General features: G+C 35.5%; 3 protein-coding genes across 4 annotated transcripts in view; 2 read left to right on the top strand and 1 right to left on the bottom strand.

Annotated features, from left to right (window-relative positions):
- LOC105175556 (mitochondrial arginine transporter BAC1) lies at positions 205–3744 on the top strand. Of its 2 annotated transcripts, none has more exons than XM_020698548.1 (8): positions 205–722; positions 1639–1728; positions 2028–2129; positions 2259–2363; positions 2438–2536; positions 2606–2794; positions 2945–3043; positions 3128–3744. In XM_020698548.1, the coding sequence occupies exons 1-8, from the start codon at positions 618–620 to the stop codon at positions 3176–3178; spliced, it is 840 nt and encodes a 279-aa protein (XP_020554207.1). In that variant the 5' UTR covers positions 205–617; the 3' UTR covers positions 3179–3744. The 2 variants fall into 2 exon arrangements, with proteins under 2 accessions (XP_020554207.1, XP_011096329.1); XM_011098027.2 differs by having other exon boundaries at positions 211–722; positions 3120–3744.
- Positions 5756–7656, bottom strand: LOC105175555 (squamosa promoter-binding protein 1). The gene is made up of 2 exons (XM_011098026.2): positions 6991–7656; positions 5756–6150 (listed from the first exon to the last, which is right to left on the bottom strand). Exons 1-2 carry the CDS (start codon positions 7281–7283, stop codon positions 6048–6050), a joined length of 396 nt encoding a protein of 131 aa, XP_011096328.1. The 5' UTR covers positions 7284–7656; the 3' UTR covers positions 5756–6047.
- LOC105175554 (dof zinc finger protein DOF1.4-like) overlaps positions 16516–17682 on the top strand; it is a 2058-nt gene continuing 891 nt past the window's right edge. The window contains 2 exon segments of the mRNA XM_020698520.1: positions 16516–16715; positions 16891–17682. The exon segment at positions 16891–17682 is cut by the window's right edge and continues 5 nt beyond it. Coding sequence (XP_020554179.1) covers positions 16644–16715; positions 16891–17682 — 864 coding nt within the window. The 5' untranslated portion in view covers positions 16516–16643.

Genomic DNA, 17682 nt, shown 5'->3' with positions numbered 1-17682 from the left:
GTTTTCGATTGTTTTGGGCACGTCAAAAGTCCAAATCAGATTGAAAAATGGTTTTTGATTTTGGATAGTATTAATAAAAAAAGTTAAATTAGCATGCATGACGTATTATAATACTAAATGCTAAAACTATACTAAACGAGGTCCTAATAGGAGTTGATTCATTTCGAATTCATCCATTATTGACCCTATTCGGATCTGCCTTTTCGTGGAACCAAACCCGGACATACCATTTGCCAACATGATGAATAAAACTTACGAAACTGTAGAATTATAAAGTCGCCTATTTGTAAATGCGATTTAAATGATCCGTTGGAGGGGTAGAACGGGGTTTTTCCTGCTCATCCGCTTGGAACCCGAAAGATAATAGACGCAATTCAATCTAATCAATCAAGAAACCGCCGCCGCCGTCCCCGCTGCGATTGTTCCACCAAAGACCTACTGGGCCGGCGCCCTCGATTCGTTTGATCTGCGAAAATTCGTGGACATCGTGTGGTGATTTACGCCAATTTTTCATACAATCGGCTACATGATGCAGCCCATTGTGGTTTTTTATAGGTTCATATCTAGAGTTTGAGATTCCGGAGAGAGAAAATTCACTCGAGATAAGAGAATAAATAATGGGGGAGAGTTCGGTGTTGCGTTCGAGTTACAAGGAGTATGTCGCGGGTATGCTGGCGGGAGTTGCAACCGTCATTGTTGGTCATCCCTTCGACACCGTCAAGGTCTCTCTCTTTTTCTCAGGCGCACACACTTAGAAGCATACGTTTCTCTTTTGACTCCTTCGATTTTGTTCTTCCGTACTCTTCTTTGCTTCAGAGTCTGGTGAATGTGATATTGTACACCGCAATTTACTGACTGCTTGGTGTTGAGAATTGATTGTTTTAGTGAATTTGTTTAATCACAGATATCATATAATATTGACGCTGAATGAAATAATACCCCCCTTGGGTTCTGTTGACAACTTATCAACGAATTGGCTGATGTAACAGAGTGGAAGAATAGGCTGATGTAACAGAATGAAAGTGCCTTAAAATGCTTTCCGTTATCCTACTATTTTCAAATGACTTCTCCATCCTAAGTTCTATTAGCCTTAGGCAAAGGCACTATGAAAGTCCGATCGCTAATTACTAAGCAGAGAAATCATTGGTTGCCCTTTTTCATTAGAAACTCCTATAGAAGCTTCATCAGTGAAAGAATCCAGCCATGCTAGTATTCTTCACCTTTATCGTTAGTACTGATTGGGGTGAGTCATATACACTGCTGTCAAGATTCAGCACTTATGCTGTCAGTATTGTTTATCTTCATTGGGATCCGAGCTTTGACAATAAAAATATGATGTATAATGATTATTGTTTGGCATTTTGCAGTTGTGCTATGCACATTGGTTTCATAGATCTTTCATGCCACACCAAAAAAAAACCGTAAAAAAGGAGAAATGGTTTGGTACCTTTCTGAAGTTCTGAGTTGCATCGGCATTGTGGTTAAAGTCTTGAACCTATAACTTATTACTTTTATTAGTGGGAGGAAACCCTTTCAGTTCAGTGCATTGACGTAGTTGGTTAAGAAAAATTTGAAGCTAACCCCATTATTTATCTTCGCAAGGCCTTTACCTTTATCCATCTTGGTCTGTGTTATCAGGTGAAGCTTCAAAAGCACAATACAGGAGCTCATGGGATCAAGTACAAGGGTGGTTTGCACTGTACTGCAAGAATTTTGAAGACAGAAGGAGTACTCATCTCACTCCCTATGAGAGTTTACTTTCAATGTGCCACAGTCTTTTATTCGTGCATGCATGTGTGTCTGCTTGTCTCATCCAAGCTATTTCAAGATCTTTATGCCTCCATATTTTTACTATGCTATGTATAGAGTCAATTTTAGTTGAACTATTCTTCATTCTCAGTTTCACCATTGAGGATGTCATGAGCCTTATAGCATATTCTAGGTGATTTTGTGGGTTTGGTGTGACTAATATATGGTAGCACGTGCTTCCTCTTTTTGCTAGCACCAATACTTGGTTGTTATGACAGGTGAAAGGGCTCTATTGTGGTGCTACATCATCTTTTCTGGGAATGGCCTTTGAAAGCTCACTTTCCTTCGGAATTTATTCCCAGACAAAGAAGTCGCTGCAGGTTTTATTACACTGTTATATTTTGAATCTTTATAGACATCACCGTCCTCCATGCATTGAGTTGCTTCTTGGTTGAGGTTTTGATTACATGATTGATGTAATCAAATTAATACTTTTGTTGCCTTTATAGGGAGAAATACGCAATGAAAAGCCACAGCCTCTTGCTATAGTTCCTTCAGGGGCTTTTGCTGGAGCTATTATCAGCTTAATATTGTGCCCATCAGAGCTGATAAAGGTAAGAGCATCAATAGCTTGATAATTTGAACACTGAGCTGTTAAGGTTCGTTTGTGTAATTATGTGATTTTCAGTGTAGGATGCAAGTTCAAGGCGTTGATTCTTCCCTTCCAAGCTCCAGCAGATATAGTGGTCCTATTGATTGTGCTCTTAAAACTGTAAAAACTGAAGGGGTGAGGAACACTAGGGTCAGTTAAAATTAAATACTGGAGTACTTTCTAGCTGATAGAATTTCTCTTCAGATCACAGGCATATTCCGGGGAGGAGTTGCTACCTTATTAAGAGAATCTATTGGAAATGCAATCTTCTTTAGTATTTATGAGCATGTGCGCTATTACATGCATCTGTCGGTCGGGGACGGTTCCGGTGATCCAGAACATCTTATTGATGCGGGAATTGGGATTCTTAGTGGTGGTTTAGGTGGAATAGCAGTAAGTATTCAGTTAATTACACATATCAAAGACTATTGACTCGATTTCTCTTATTAATACTTGACCGCTTTCACTTTATCTTTTCCCTTTTTATTTCTATCTTTTCTCTTCTGATACTTTAAATTATCGGAATATTCTTGCACATGTCAGTGTTGGTGTGCTGTTCTACCGATGGATGTAGCAAAGACTATAATTCAAACTTCACCAGACAAAAACCATACAAGAAATCCATTTCGGGTTCTAGAATCTGTAAGCAACGAGGATCTTTCGTTTTCTAGGAAGTGCAGTAAAGTAGCAGCAAGTGCTGATTCTCTTTTATTGCTAGATTTACAGGAGATCTGGACTTGGTGGATGCTATACAGGTCTTGGTCCTACAATAGTTAGAGCATTTCCTGCTAATGCTGCTGCTATTGTCACATGGGAATTGGCTATGAAAATGTTAGGGATCAAGCGTAATTAAGCCTGGTGCATTGTCACCAGATCTGATGCAGTTCTTTCTTGTGATCTTGCTAACATATGGTGCTTGATTGTCATCGGCATTCTGTGTGATTCTTTCGGGACATGACGATCTGATGTGATACAATAGTGTTGATTGATTGATGTAATGAACTGAAGTCTGTATTGTTCAACCTCATGCTCTGCTTATCACAAGTGAGTCTCTTTAAAGTTGGATCACTTCATATCGCTGGGAATTCCATCTGGCCGGTTAGTTTGGCAGGGAACTGTTCAAGCATGTTTGAAGGTTTTGAAAGCTCCCTCAACTAACTGCAAATGATAATATGCTGGATGTTTTCGGTGCATTCTTCTTGGGGTTTGTTTAACTGGAGAATTTTCATTCTGAGGCTATCAACTGTTTAATTCTTTTTAATAAAGAACTTGTGAGTTCTTGATGTAATTCATAAACAATCTATTTGAAGCTTATCCAATGAAACAATGAATATTTTGTAAAAGGGTTGTTATTGCCTTTGTCTATTCTCTGTGTAGACTTTTGGTAACTCATGCTGGCATTCATCTTATTTTGTTCACTCTTAAATTCTGGTTTGTTTAGCGGGAAAATCTTCATTGTAAGGAAATCAACTGTTTAACTCTCTTTAATAAAGACTTGTGAGTTCTTGATGTAAGTCATAGACTATCTATCTGAAGCTTATCCAGTGAAACAATGAAACTTCTGTAAAAGGTGTTGCCTTTTGTCTATTCCGTTTCTGGAATTTTGGTAACTCATGCTCGCCTTCATCGTATTATGTTTACTGTCAAATTTGAGTGTCATTTTCATTTAGAATCTTATAATATCTTCTGGGATGGACCTTGTTGACTTATTTTGGTGGTATCATGAACTGATCTTGACTATTAACTTTGTGGGTTAAAAATCAGCACTACCAGGCTCTTTTCTTTGTTCTTTTCTCTTCTTCATGTGGGGTGATAGGTGGAAGAAGATTAATACTTTTGGTTACTTCTCTAAACCATTAGCACTGCCATTTGAGGGTGTCAACTCTGAACTATTGTAAATTGTCTTTTAAGTCCACGTGAATGAGCCAAGATTGTATGGTGAAATCAGTTCTATCCCGCCCAGATATGTTTGCAAGCGAGATAATTGGCTTTTCACCACAGCCGCGTCTCTTTCCGGAAGAAGTCATCCCTGCGTCATCTTTGAAGCTCTGAAATGACCTTTAGCTTCTCCCCGGTTCTATGTACCAGCCCCCTCGAATCAGAGTTGTTCTCCACCAGACCCTAATAATTCACCCTTTAGACCTCTTCCTTTCTCTTGTTGCCTTGGCATCCTGAGTTTTGGCCTGTTTTCCTGTAAAGAAGGTGTACACCATGTTCGACCTATAGGAGAGACCTTTTCAGAGTTGTGAGTAGCAAATGTTCTTTGTAGCTTGTTCCTTGGATAGCAGGTTTTGAAATGTTCGTCTTCTTTTAAGGTTTCCGTTGCTGCATTGTCTATTATTGATATTAGATAAATCTAATGTGCCTGATCTGTGCTTATGGTTGTGAATGAAAAGTTAGCTTCCTTTCTTAGAATACACAATGTGTACTAAGTGGATTGCATATCTTTTATAGCCATCTGGATATCACACAAGACATAAGATTTAAATAATTAATCATTTCCTTTTTATTTTGCCTATTGAAGGTAGAGGTTCTTGGACAGTACTGTTGTTTTTTCCTTGAGGTAGTGTTGAGAGTGGTGACTGCATTTGTTCTCGCTAAGGTTTAGAAACATTAATATATGATGGCTGTTCTTCATGGAAGATGTAATTTTGGTCGGTCTGCATAGGGGATTTGGAAGGCATAATTGTCCTTGTGGGGACAGCGCTTGGTTGTGGGCCTTGCTTACTGGACATATGTTTTTGTGGAACTCTGTCCTTCCAAACAAGCACACAAAATGTATCATCAGCAGATTTGCATCCACCGCCAAATATTCAAAGATGGTGGAAACAACAATTCTTTGTATCATTTGGTGACTTGGATCAGATCAACTTTAGCTTTGTATGATCCGGGTAATTGAAATAATGATAGTTGGTGCATTTTTACAAATTTACTTAACTGAACAATTTCCTGTAGCATCTCTTACTCAGTTCTGTGCTTTCATGATCACTTTAACTGTTCTAGAAATAGTTGTCTGTTCATCTGAATAATTGCTGAATTGGATTTGTTATCTTCAAAACTTTATGATTACAGAATACTAACTTTTGTTATTATGAAGAACAAGTATTGCAAAATGTGGTATTTGCTTGAAATTGGAGGTTGTGATTGCAGGCACTTGCCGTTGATTGCCAGTATGACTCTGCAGGATGTTAGCCAGGCATATGTTTGCTCAGTTGAATTTTCTAATCCTTGGGAGATCAGCTTTAAGCACATAAAGCAAGTGGGAATCTCAAATCTGTTAATTATTTTAAAGCTGTAGCTGTTGAGGAACAATAAGCAGTGTATTGCAAAGTATTTGGTGCATCATTATCGGTATTCGGTGTGGAAGATGCATGCCTATTTAGTACCCAACACCAATGTAAGCAAACCAAGAAGCAGGAGCACAGTCCATTTACTTTTTTTTGCTGATTGAAAAGTAGTTTGACTAATACAGATAGAGCTAGCGCTTTCTGAAAGAAATCTGGAAATTGACAGAAGATAGAGAGCATTCTCAATGATCAGAATGTTAATGCTTCGTTCTTCAAGACTGAATATGAGGCAATCTTCATTAGTGTTGGAGTTGATTTGTGTGCTCCAGAAAAATGGCATTAGTTTGATACGTCTCTTCTCAATGAGAATCATATGAGCTCTTGCGGCGTCGCTCGTTGTGTCCTGCCAAACGCCTGCGGCAACTTCGTTTAGCTTCATCAAACTCTTGTAACTCATGAAACCTGTAAGACACGGTAGCCAGAGGCAGAAAGTGAATGTTGAACAGGTAAAGCTATATTCCCTATTTCGTTCCTCATATCTCCATTTTACCTTTATCCTGGCTAAGTGAAGTGCCCATGGGAATTTACGTCTAGTGGTACATTGTAAGTGTAGATGGATAATTGACTATAACAATTACATAGTAGATTAAAAAGAACATATAAAGAATCATTTGAATGACATGCAGAGTACAATTTTGCTGATTTACATGAACGACTGATTCCTGACTGAGATGGACATGTACTGAATCATTCTAAAGTGACAGTACACTAGGAAGTGTTAATACAAAAAGTCTTTTTCTCGTTGAAACCTCAGCCAAAGGCCTCTGCGTGGGAATGCTTAATTCTGGACAATTTTATCGTTCTGCTCTGATTTTGAGTCATAAGCCATAGTTTTGTGCCTAGTACAATTTCCATTTTATTGTTTCACTATTGTGATATGTAAGGGTTCTCTTAATACCGTAGATCTTTTTTCTTTACATCTATAATATATCTCTTAGATACAAGATCCCAGTATTTTCACAGAAGTCTGAGCTATTAGAAATCTATCACTTCTTCAGTTAATTATTACTGTTCCATATCTGCTACTTGATGTTGTGCAGCATTGAAGTCTTATGTTCTATAGTCTGTCAAGTATCTCTGAGCCTGTTGCACGTCCGTTTTTATTTGTTGAATAGTATATGGTCTTTGCCTATTACCTTAAACCAGGAAAAACCAAAACCCAAAAAGCCCCAATACTTCTGTATTCACAAACATGTGGTGCAGAAACATAGAAGAGAACTTGAATGAATTTAAGAACTGAACCTGCTGCACTGCTGACAGAAGCGTTGTTGTAGCCCAGCAAGGAAAACCACTGCAGCCTTAGCATGGAATTCACAAACTTTATGCCGACGATGGTATGGCCTGGCATCAGCCATATCAGCCGTGCAGTCTTCCACCTGACAGGAACGCTGCGTTGACCCTCCTGCGCCAGACACCCTTCTTTTAGAGGGACTCAGAGCTCTTTTTTTCTTGTTATCTTCACCAGCGTCTTCATCTTCTTCACCTTCCTCATCCAATTCAGCGATCCGTTTTCCTGCTTCTTTGCTTGTTTCCATTTCTTTGGTAAGGAGAACTTTGGTGTCCGGACAAGTGAAACAAGGTGAAGAGAGTGAAGTTGAATGGTGAAAAAGAGATGAAGAATATGGCGAGGACCACAGGTACCATTCTTTTTTCTTCAATGCCTAGTCTACACTTGTGTACTGTATGATTTTGATGTTAAAGTTGCTAAAGTTCTCTAATTTGGTAGGGGTCGTTGTAATATGATTCTGGAGATGTTGAAAGAGAAATTGAAGTCCCCTCTTAGCCTTCCAATCACACTCAAAACTTTAATGCCCTATATAGTTTCTTGATAAAAAATTATGAGTGTACAGGAGTCGTCTGCCAGACTTGCATCTCTCAAGACTTCCTTTCACAGCTTTACGTTAGCTATAACTATTACAAGATTAATAAGAGAAAACTTTTTCCCAGAATTGGTAGACAGCAAGTTATAGCATCAAGATCACATTTGTTTATGCCCTTAATTTGCCTCTACTCAGTAATTATTTCTTGCTGATTTTGGCAGTCTTAGTCTAAGAGGCAGTTTCCACACAATTTCTTTTAGGTACCTGGCTGGAAAGTGAAAAGTGGAATAATAAAAAGAATTAAGCCCCACTCATATTTGGCCACGTGTTGTGCATGTGTCTGTTTCTATGATATGTCCTTGAGTAAATTTTTGCCCACATGAATTGTTGGGATGCTAGATTAAGTGCAACCAATAGATTTGAAACAAAGTGGGCACTTACCCTTGGTTGTGAAACTGGTGCATCTACCAATGTTTTGGTACCCTTATTATTAAATTAAAATTAGGCCAGTATATATGTACATGGTTTGGTCCACCCCTTGTACGAGGACAGCTGTTTGACTGATGACCCATCTAAGGTGCCTTTAAATTTACCCCAGTGGAATAAATACGTGAATGTGATTGTCAATACGGATTATTCCTAGTAACGGGAATATGTACGTCTGTGTTGGTCACGTGAAATTTGACGGTTGACCATTTTATTTAGCTAGCGTTTTAATCTATGGCACGAGTCCTAAGCAAATATGAATAGTAGTCCTTGTCTTGGTAAAGTTAACTTTGTGGTGGGAACTAATTGGAGTTTATTAGGCACCGGCGATTCCTTTGTTCTTTTGATTTTCATGTTGTTGGGTGTGTTATATGCTACACCCACTGCGTTCAACCTTGGTTCTTGTCACATATCCTCTATGGAGACACGTGGGGTGAAACATGTGGTGCAATATGCACCTGGTGTAGCATCTCATGAATCATTGTTTGTACTTTCTTCGTTATAGTTTGTTTATACAAATTGTTTCTTTTTTTTTTTTTTTTCAACAATTGCACGTAAATTCATCAGAAAATATCAATATCATTTACAACAAATCATTAGGGTGTTCAGTTCGATTAACTGAATCTAACCAAAAGTTTGGTTAACCGAAATGTAATGTTAATTTATTGATTATAAATTATATAATAATTAGGGAGTAACTATAAAATTATTATTGTTTTGTTGTAAATGCAAATATTAAGATATTTAATGTATATATATGATATTTATATATTTTTTAAAATTAGGCATTCGATTTGGTTAATTGGCACAAAAACTGAAATTGAATTGAATATGAAAATTCTAAAAAAAAAAAAGATAACCAAATATTGGACAAAGATTAATCGAAAATTGCACACTCTCTACAAACCATCCATGTTTTTTTTGAAATTATACATATATTCTCCAAAAATATTAATGTCATTACGCAAATCATGCTTTGCTTGTTGGTTGTTAGGGGGTGTTTTGTAATTATGCAAGAGTGGTTTTTATAATTATGTAAAAAATGAGTGGGTTATGTAAGGAGATCATAGGTTTGGGATGTAAAAGTAATTATTCTTTTATTATTTCATAATGATATTTCACTTACAAAGAAAAGGAATGCCAATCAAAAGAAAGAAAAAAAAAAGTTAGTTAGAAATGTTGTGCTATAGTTCATTTCTGTCTTTCTGTGTGATCATCTTTTTTTTTTTTTTCTAAATATAGTGATGTCTTTAAAGCAAGTAATATATTATTACAACAGTCGATACGTAGTACAATAATATTTCTAAATGAGTCAATAATTGTAGGTGAAACAAAGAAACATCATACACATACTACTATAAAAGTATACAAACACATACACGCATATAATTAAAACTCAAAGTTTTTTAGTTTTGAGATCTCAACCTCATTATCCAGTGTGATTTAATGGGTAGGAACAATCGTATATTTTGGCTGAGTTGGTGGGAAGATTGAATACTTTGAATCACTTCTCCTTTTTTTTTTTTCTTCTTTGTTTTTTTGGATTTAATAATACTTTGAATCCCTTTCTTGATGTGAGAATTGCGTTTGGTGATTAATTTGTAAGTTCCACTATAAATAATTTATGCATATTTCTTGAGGTTTGCGTTGTTTGGATTTTGGAGAGTATCGGATTCACTTTTACCCTTTTCCTTTTCCGTTTATTTTTTCTTAAGAAATAGAGTTAATCATACAGTAAAGCATTTCGATCGTACGATCAAAAGCCAACTTTATTGGTGGCTGGTCTGTCGGCCGAACATTTTTGTCGGCCAAGAAGTGGAGAGAAGCCCATCTCAGATTCGAACTGCGGCCTACTTATTATAAATTCACTGTTGAGGCTCAAATTGAAATGTGAGACTCCAAAGCCCAGTTTAGACTGCGGTTGGTTGGGCTTTGCCATGCCATGCCTGTTTAATTTTGGGAATAGTTACATTTGCTACTCATGAATACATGTACGCATATAAATAATTTAATGGATGATCAGAGTTGATTCCTTGATTCGGGACTCGAATCCAAGACCTCTGTTATTTATGAAAACACAAGTATATGTTTTTGAAACGTCCAAACATCTTAAATTCTATTTATGAAAACTTATTTTCGCAATCATGAAGAAGCTTGGACTTTTTCAGTTTTGTTGTGGTGTTATGGAATTAAAAACAAAGTGTTCAATCATATAGGATGTGGAGGACCACAAATCCAAGACACAGACTTGTGGCGCGAAATGGTCCCCTGGGGTTTGGTTTGGCAATCAGCAGGTAAAATCAATGGAATTTTTCTAGGACATGCACTGTCGTAAAAGATTATTTGAATTTGACCCTCATAAGCTGTCATTGTATACATGCACTAAGTATGGATTTGTGGTCCCGTGACTACGGCAGTTGTGCTTAATTGCCTAGGTTTTGGTTCTGTCCAAATTGAAATTGCAATTGGGAAAAATGGGTGTAATTTCTACGTCCTAACCACCACAAAATTAACAGGTGATGTCTCTGGGTTTTTGTTTTTTATTGTCATGACTCATTCTTCCAACTTGCAATTTCTCCATTTTATTTTCATTCGAGTTTTTTCTTCTGTCCATGCTCTGTTAGCGTTCACTAATCATTTTGATAGTGATGTTTCTTTTTTCTAATTTGGGTGGTTTATATGTCTTTAGAATCGTAGATCATTTATAGAGATACTTATAGTTTATTCATCAACACAATTTTTTGGGGAATCGAAATCACAACCTTTTGATTGAAAATGATCTGTCTTAGTGGAATTGGGCCAATTGGGCCAACAAGCTTTGACGCTGATGTCTTTTGTGACTCTTGTCTTTTTCTTCACCTGCTGCCATACGTTGTATTTAAATTTTAAATGCAAGAGTGTGTACATAAACATTATATTTTGCAAACCTCAATTATTGACTACCTCATTTACATTCTTTCTTTAATTTGACAGTTTATTTATCATACATTGACATTTAGGTGTACAATTTTCTTAGTTTCCAAAGTCAACTGACAACTTAATTAGGAGATAAGGACTGTTGTCAGTGGCACATCATTAGTGTGTTTCTGCTGTAAACCTGTCCACTTCAATTTTAAGTGTAGTCTTGCTGAAGAAAATCTCCATCCTGCATGCTTAAGACCCCACACCAAATTCCTTTCCAATTACATGGTAGCCTCCGCCTCCGCCTCCTGTTTGGGTTTTGACTTTAGCCTATTCCCAACCATTTTAGACTATTCTTCACAGAAGAATGATAAGAAAATTTGTCGATCGTATCAACCGTGTGTGGTACCGTGTCTGAACTCACTCTTTTGTATCGATGCATCTTACTACGAACAGTTTTTTTTTTTTTTATCTATGATTGTCACATGAGGCTGCGGTCAAGCTCTCTTAGCGAAGGTCGTCTCAATGGTAATTCAATCTCAAGTTGTAATTTGAGTCTTTCGTTCCTATAGATCATGGATATAGGGCAGAGAAATACTAGGACAACTTCAAGTATAGCTCTCTAATGTCTGATTTGAGAATTAAATCTGCGGAAGATGCAAATGGTATAACATATTATAATTTCTGTTCAATTAGGAGCAATTCACGTGAAGATGGCGTGTATAATTGTAGGATGTTGATTGGATGGATATGTAATGATATTATTGGGTTGGTGTGGAACATAGAAAAGTTGCAGATATGTGGAGCGTAAGGTCATAATTACTGGAGGTATTTTGATCTTTTAACTGATAAGTTGATGGATCTCCGCACCAACTCATGTTCTAAATGTTTTGTTCATGTTCAAAGAATATTGACCCAAACGGTGCTGTCAAGTTGTTCAGAAATTTAAGAGCTAGTGTATATTGGTTCTATTCAAAATATGATTTACGATTGGTGGGTTGTTGAAAATCAATTTTTGCATCCTTATAGGATTTCAAAATAAGGTAACAGAGAATACAAAATCGTAAATGACATTCTGCTGTTGATACAAGAAAATATAACTGTTGATTCTTACCATCTTTCATGGTTGCTTATTTATTTGAGGTGAAACTAGAAAAAAAAAGGAAGAAACAAGGGTTTTGAGTGAATGGAGACGTTTGTATTTTTTAAGGAACAACTCAATGATTTAGGTTCAAAATTTTCTTGAAAAGGTCTTGTATTCGAATTTAAGGATGAAAAAAGAAACCTCGAATAGATGTGTCTAGATTATTTCTGATTTCTTTTTGTGTGAAAATATAAGTAGTTGAGTTGTACCATTTTGTGGGTAAGGTTAGAAAAGTCCTGAATTAGCAGTGGGGCCACTGTCCTCGCTATAATAATGCTTAATATAGTGAAGCATGTGGACTCATTTTGACCAATGCACTTTGGCGTGCCATAATTGAAAATTGAGGTGTTAGGTAGTGGGTGCAGCTCACCCTACGTACGTGTGACATTCTTTCTTAGATTCTAATTAGGATTGCATAATACATGCTCTACTACTACCACTACCAAAGTTTTAAATTTATGCAACATAAATATTATAATCAGTACCAATACTTAATGCATTATGCTATGATTAATAATAAACTAAATTATTAAGTTTTTTGGAGTTTCATTAAAAAAAATTATCCTTTTCTTCTTTCGTTTTTTGTTGGATGACCCTAATTCTAATCACCATTATAGATTAGCGCATACTCTGGGATTGTGAATCGTTTTGGTGAAATACTTGGATATTATCTTCTTGTATAGCTCTCACGATAATTAGTAGAAAAAAATCAAAATGAGATACATTTGATTCAAAGTTGATACGGTAAGCAATTGGAAATTGTTTTGCTTTGGAACTAAGGAAATGCATAGGAAATTAAAGGGGGGGAGGTTTGTCTGGACATGGTTTGTTTGGTAAAGGAATGATATGTTGATGGGTAAGGTTGGAATGGGAGTTTGGTCCCCCTGAAGAAATGAGTGTTTGCCAATTGTATTTGTGTACAAACCGTGCACGTTGAGTTTCTTTCATGTTCGCCATTTGGTTGGGATGGAATGGAATCTGTGTTGTCCCTTCGCCTCTCATGGACTCATGTGGCTGTGGGGTTGTCAGTGAATGAGTGATTGAGGGCCCTATAATTCGCATTCTAGTTTTTACCAAGATTTCGAAATCAATCATGTCCTAACATCACTTTTTCTTTTTATTTATTAATATTCATCATCTCATAATTTAATATTAAGTATGTTATTTGTTAACTACTGCTGCCGGATATATTAAGAAATCAAGGAGATTTGTAATGAGTATATTTTATTTAACTTGAGTTTGTTATATTCTTATATTATAATTTTGAATTTATTTATCGAACCGATATACGATCTTTAATTTATTGATATTAATATAATTATATAATCACTGTTTTTATCAAAATAAACGAGATTGTGCATTTTTATATAAAATGATTGTTTATCTGGATCCTTTCATCGATGTAATGGTTGTATTTGATGAGTTTTGAGGTCTGTCCTATTCATAGTGGTAATTAAAATTGAAATTTATAAAAGAAGATATTGTGAACAAAACTGATATATATTGCCATCTTAGTCAATATTTATAAGTGAATAAATAATATTATATAGTTGGAACTGATATTTCCAGGAACCAATTTTATGACGACAGTTTTGAAAAATTGGTTTCTTCTTCTCTCCTCTTATATCCATATCGAAGAGTATCTGAAGATAGGTGCAGTCTCAGGACATTATTAATTATAGCAATTTGTCGGTTTATTTCTGTATGTAACAAGACAGGAGCTTTAATTGTTGAAAGCAAAGCAGGGGAACCAGCTGATGACTCTTCTCAAATACTATAGAAATTTTCGCAATACCTTCCAAAAAGAGTTAGCTTATCATCTTTACATATTTATATACCAAGATACAATGAAAGTGAAAGACTTGTAATCGTTGACTTTATAATAATTGAATATTTTTAGTAAAAAGGAGGTATAATTTGATCGTAAAAAAAATTATTTAATGCGCAATAAATTAATAATAAGTCAATCAGGAGTACATATAAATTTTTTTATTATGTTTTTGTTAATATCAGTAAATTTGATGAATTTGACTAATAGAAGAATTTATTTGTTAGATGGAAGCAAACGTCAGAATTGCCAGATGTAATTTCTCAAATCATAAAAAATTTACGTTACACCAAATTTTAGGAAAGGAGAGTGTAATTGTTCCTTCGATTAATACATCAAATAAATATAATTTTATATAAAACGGGACAAATATACATACGTATGTAGAATTTAAATTCATAAGATTAAACTTATTCATTATTTGTAAATCAGTTATTTTATTTGTAAATAAGTCACAATACAATCAATTCCAATGAAAACCAATCAAGTAAAGGAGAAGGTGACAGAAATAATTTATACACATAACCATGCAGCAGTTGGTACTAAGTCTGTTCGTATAATAATTTCATTAATTAAGATGCAAGATGTTGTTAATTATTCAATTTTTTATTATTAAAAAAGAAAAAAGAAAAAAGGAAAAGTGCAAGTGAGGAATAATGATGGGATTGTTAGAAGAATGAGAAAATCCCTTGGAAGACTACAAAATCGGTTTGTTCCACTTCCTAATTATTCTTTAATTTAAATTTTGTTTAATGCCTTTTCTCTTAGGTGCTGCCACCACCACATGCTTCCTTATTCATTCTCTCTACACTTTCTCTACTTTTATTATACGCACTTCACATACACTACACTCTACTCTCTACTCTCTACTTTCTACTCTCTTGTATTTTTTAGTTCAAGTTCTGCAAGTATATATGTCTTTAAGTTAACTTACGATGTTGTATTTATATAAATTTTTTAGCATATTTTATAATTTATAAAATGTTGTCAATATTTCTTAAAGTTTTTGAAACAACTTATTTTAAATATATTTTTTTAAAGTAGAGTGCTGCAATATATATATATATATATATATTTAAACGGCAACAAAAAAATCTAATTGTTTGTTTATATTTTAAAAAATTCGTGATTTATATATATGTCTATGTCTATTACAAAATAATAATAAAAAACTGTTCATATATATATATATATATTTAAAAAGATAAAGATTTCCAGCAAATAAGGGTTGTGAATAAAGGCATATATGTATGTATTTATGTATAGATGTACGTAGGTAATGAGCAGAAGATGGATGGATGGAACCACATGGGATCTCTTGTCCCTTTTTCTTTGGAATTTTCGAGTCTCCCAATTCCAATTCTTTAGTATTAAAAAAATGGAGCCCGACAGTGTAGTTTTCTGCAAAGTTCACTCAACTCGTTTTTGCCATCTGAATTCTGACGTACTTGCAAATTCTTGTCAGATTCTTTATACGCAAACACATACACATACCTATATATATCTACTCCTCCATTTAAAGTCGTGAAAAAGCAATACATACACCCAAAAAGACATTTCACGACTTCTCTCTTTTAATGTCCCAGTAACTAGAAAATTTTGTGGCGTTCACATATGTAATTTGCGTTTTTAATTATTAGTATTGGAATTGAGGTAGAGGTAGAGGTAGGGCAGCCCGTATTAGGGAATTTGCTTCACTTTTGTTAGTGTGGAATGTTTTAACTTAAAAAATAGCCGACGAAATTAAGGGAGAATTGATGATGTGCATAGTTGCAATTATTTTAATACAAGAACAATAAGTGGGATTTGCTGTTCCAGCTTGGGGTATCGAGCCCTAGGGATTCCCTCTATCTATGTCTCTATCTCTATCTCTCTATTCTATAGTATTCTCAAGAACACTAGAGAGTAGAGATAGATAGATATATAGATACAGATTGTTGGGGTTGGGGTGGAGTTGTGTTGGGGTCTGCAAATTCCATGTAAATTGTTCTCTTTTTATTACTTTCTTGAACTTCTCGAGATTCATCTGTCATATGCCGCGCCTTTACTTCTCTGTCCTCTTCTTGGATTAAGAATGTCCCTACGCGTACCTCCCCTGTTTTATTATAATCATATATATATATGCATACACATTCTCTCATCTTAATTTTTTTCATTTAAGCGCTAATTACTTAAATATTTTGATTTTATATCAAGTTCATGATTTCTGAATTATTAATTGCTCAACCGAAACTCACATAAATTAACTTATGCCCTTATTTTTGGGCATAATATTATTTAAATGATTCATATTCGTGGTCCAGTTTTATAATTAATTATGATCCAACTCAAATATATAAATCAACTAATTTTATTTTTATGGAAAAAAAACAAAGTAATCAACTGGTGAAGTAACTGATTATTATTATCTATTTTATATTTGGAGAAAAATATTTAACTAAAATCTCTTATATATAAATACATATATATATATATATTTGACAAGAATCTAATTCTGATTCTGAAAAGGATATATAACATGCATCAACGCCTAGTTCATATAATTTATAATTAAAAAGTGAGTAATTCACGTGAAATTAGAATTAAAGAATGAGTGAATTCCCTTTCTAATCATTCTGTTTGAAAATATTTGAAGCCCGTCAACGAGTTCTCACGTCGTCACCTGCTCCTTGTCTTCTTACTCTTTGTACTCCTCTTTCTGTGAAGGAGAGAAGAAATGGTAGGAAACTGTGAGAAGATGATGATGATCGCTCCCATCTCTTCAACCACTACTAATCAATGGCCACAGGTTACTCTCTCTCTCATCTCTCTCTCTCTCTCTCTCTCTCTCAATTATTTACACAAACAAGATGACCCCATTTTTTGTTTCCTAGCATTTGTCGTAGAATATCCCTATTGTGTTGTTAATTTTTACCCTAAAAGCACGCCATTTCCTAACCTTTTCTTTCTCTTTGTTTGTTCAGAACCAGATACAGCTTGATGATCACAAAAGTTTCATGGCTTCATCATCAGCAAATAAAGCTATGGAAAAAACAACCCAAGATCCTCATCACCAGCCCCTCAAGTGCCCCCGCTGCGATTCCTCCAATACCAAGTTCTGCTACTACAACAACTACAGCTTGTCTCAGCCCAGACACTTTTGTAAAGCTTGTAAGCGCTACTGGACTAGAGGGGGAACCCTTAGGAATGTCCCCGTCGGCGGAGGTTGTAGGAAGAACAAGAGGGTGAAGCGCCACAGCGGCGATGGGATTTCCTCCGCCAACTCAACTGCAGCTGCAAACCCTAGTGTTCAGCCACAAATAGATCTGCCTCCAGCTTCAAACCATAGTAACAATCCCTTGTTTTACAGCCTGCCCACTAATCCTCTTGAGCTCAACTTTCCATTTTCAAGCTTTAGTTCAACTAGGGTTTCTTCCGACAGTACAGGTTTCGATCTTCATCATCAGCCTCAGATGAATGGTCTTGGAATAGGGTTTTCGTCAGGGCTCATGGCGACTGAAGCTCCGAACGATGAATACAAGAATGGGTTCAAGCAAATCCAGGATGTTATCAGTACTTCAAGTTCATCACTTTTTCCGAATCCTGGTAATAATTCTATCTTCTTCGGATCTTCAAATTTTCCCTCCACTTCTACAATGGCTTCTTTGCTTGCTTCTAGCCTTCAGCAGCAGAAATTCGGTAGTATGGGTCTAAAAGATAACGTTCAAGCTGCTAACAGTAATGTTCCGGGTTTGATGCCTTACGAGGATTCCCAT

This window comes from Sesamum indicum, linkage group LG12 (genome assembly GCF_000512975.1).
Source record: "Sesamum indicum cultivar Zhongzhi No. 13 linkage group LG12, S_indicum_v1.0, whole genome shotgun sequence".
NCBI classification, from domain to species: Eukaryota; Viridiplantae; Streptophyta; class Magnoliopsida; order Lamiales; family Pedaliaceae; genus Sesamum; species Sesamum indicum.
This window is presented reverse-complemented; position numbering and strand designations above follow the sequence as displayed.

Excerpts from the sequence above, each read along its gene's own strand:
- LOC105175556 (XM_011098027.2), top strand. The coding sequence starts at position 618 with ATGGGGGAGAGTTCGGTGTTGCGTTCGAGTTACAAGGAGTATGTCGCG. Across the intron at positions 723-1,638 it reads ATCCCTTCGACACCGTCAAG|GTGAAGCTTCAAAAGCACAA; the intron begins GTCTCTCTCTTT and ends CTGTGTTATCAG. Across the intron at positions 3,044-3,119 it reads CATTTCGGGTTCTAGAATCT|ATTTACAGGAGATCTGGACT; the intron begins GTAAGCAACGAG and ends TTTTATTGCTAG.
- LOC105175555 (XM_011098026.2), bottom strand. The coding sequence starts at position 7,283 with ATGGAAACAAGCAAAGAAGCAGGAAAACGGATCGCTGAATTGGATGAG. Across the intron at positions 6,151-6,990 it reads TTCTGTCAGCAGTGCAGCAG|GTTTCATGAGTTACAAGAGT; the intron begins GTTCAGTTCTTA and ends CGTGTCTTACAG.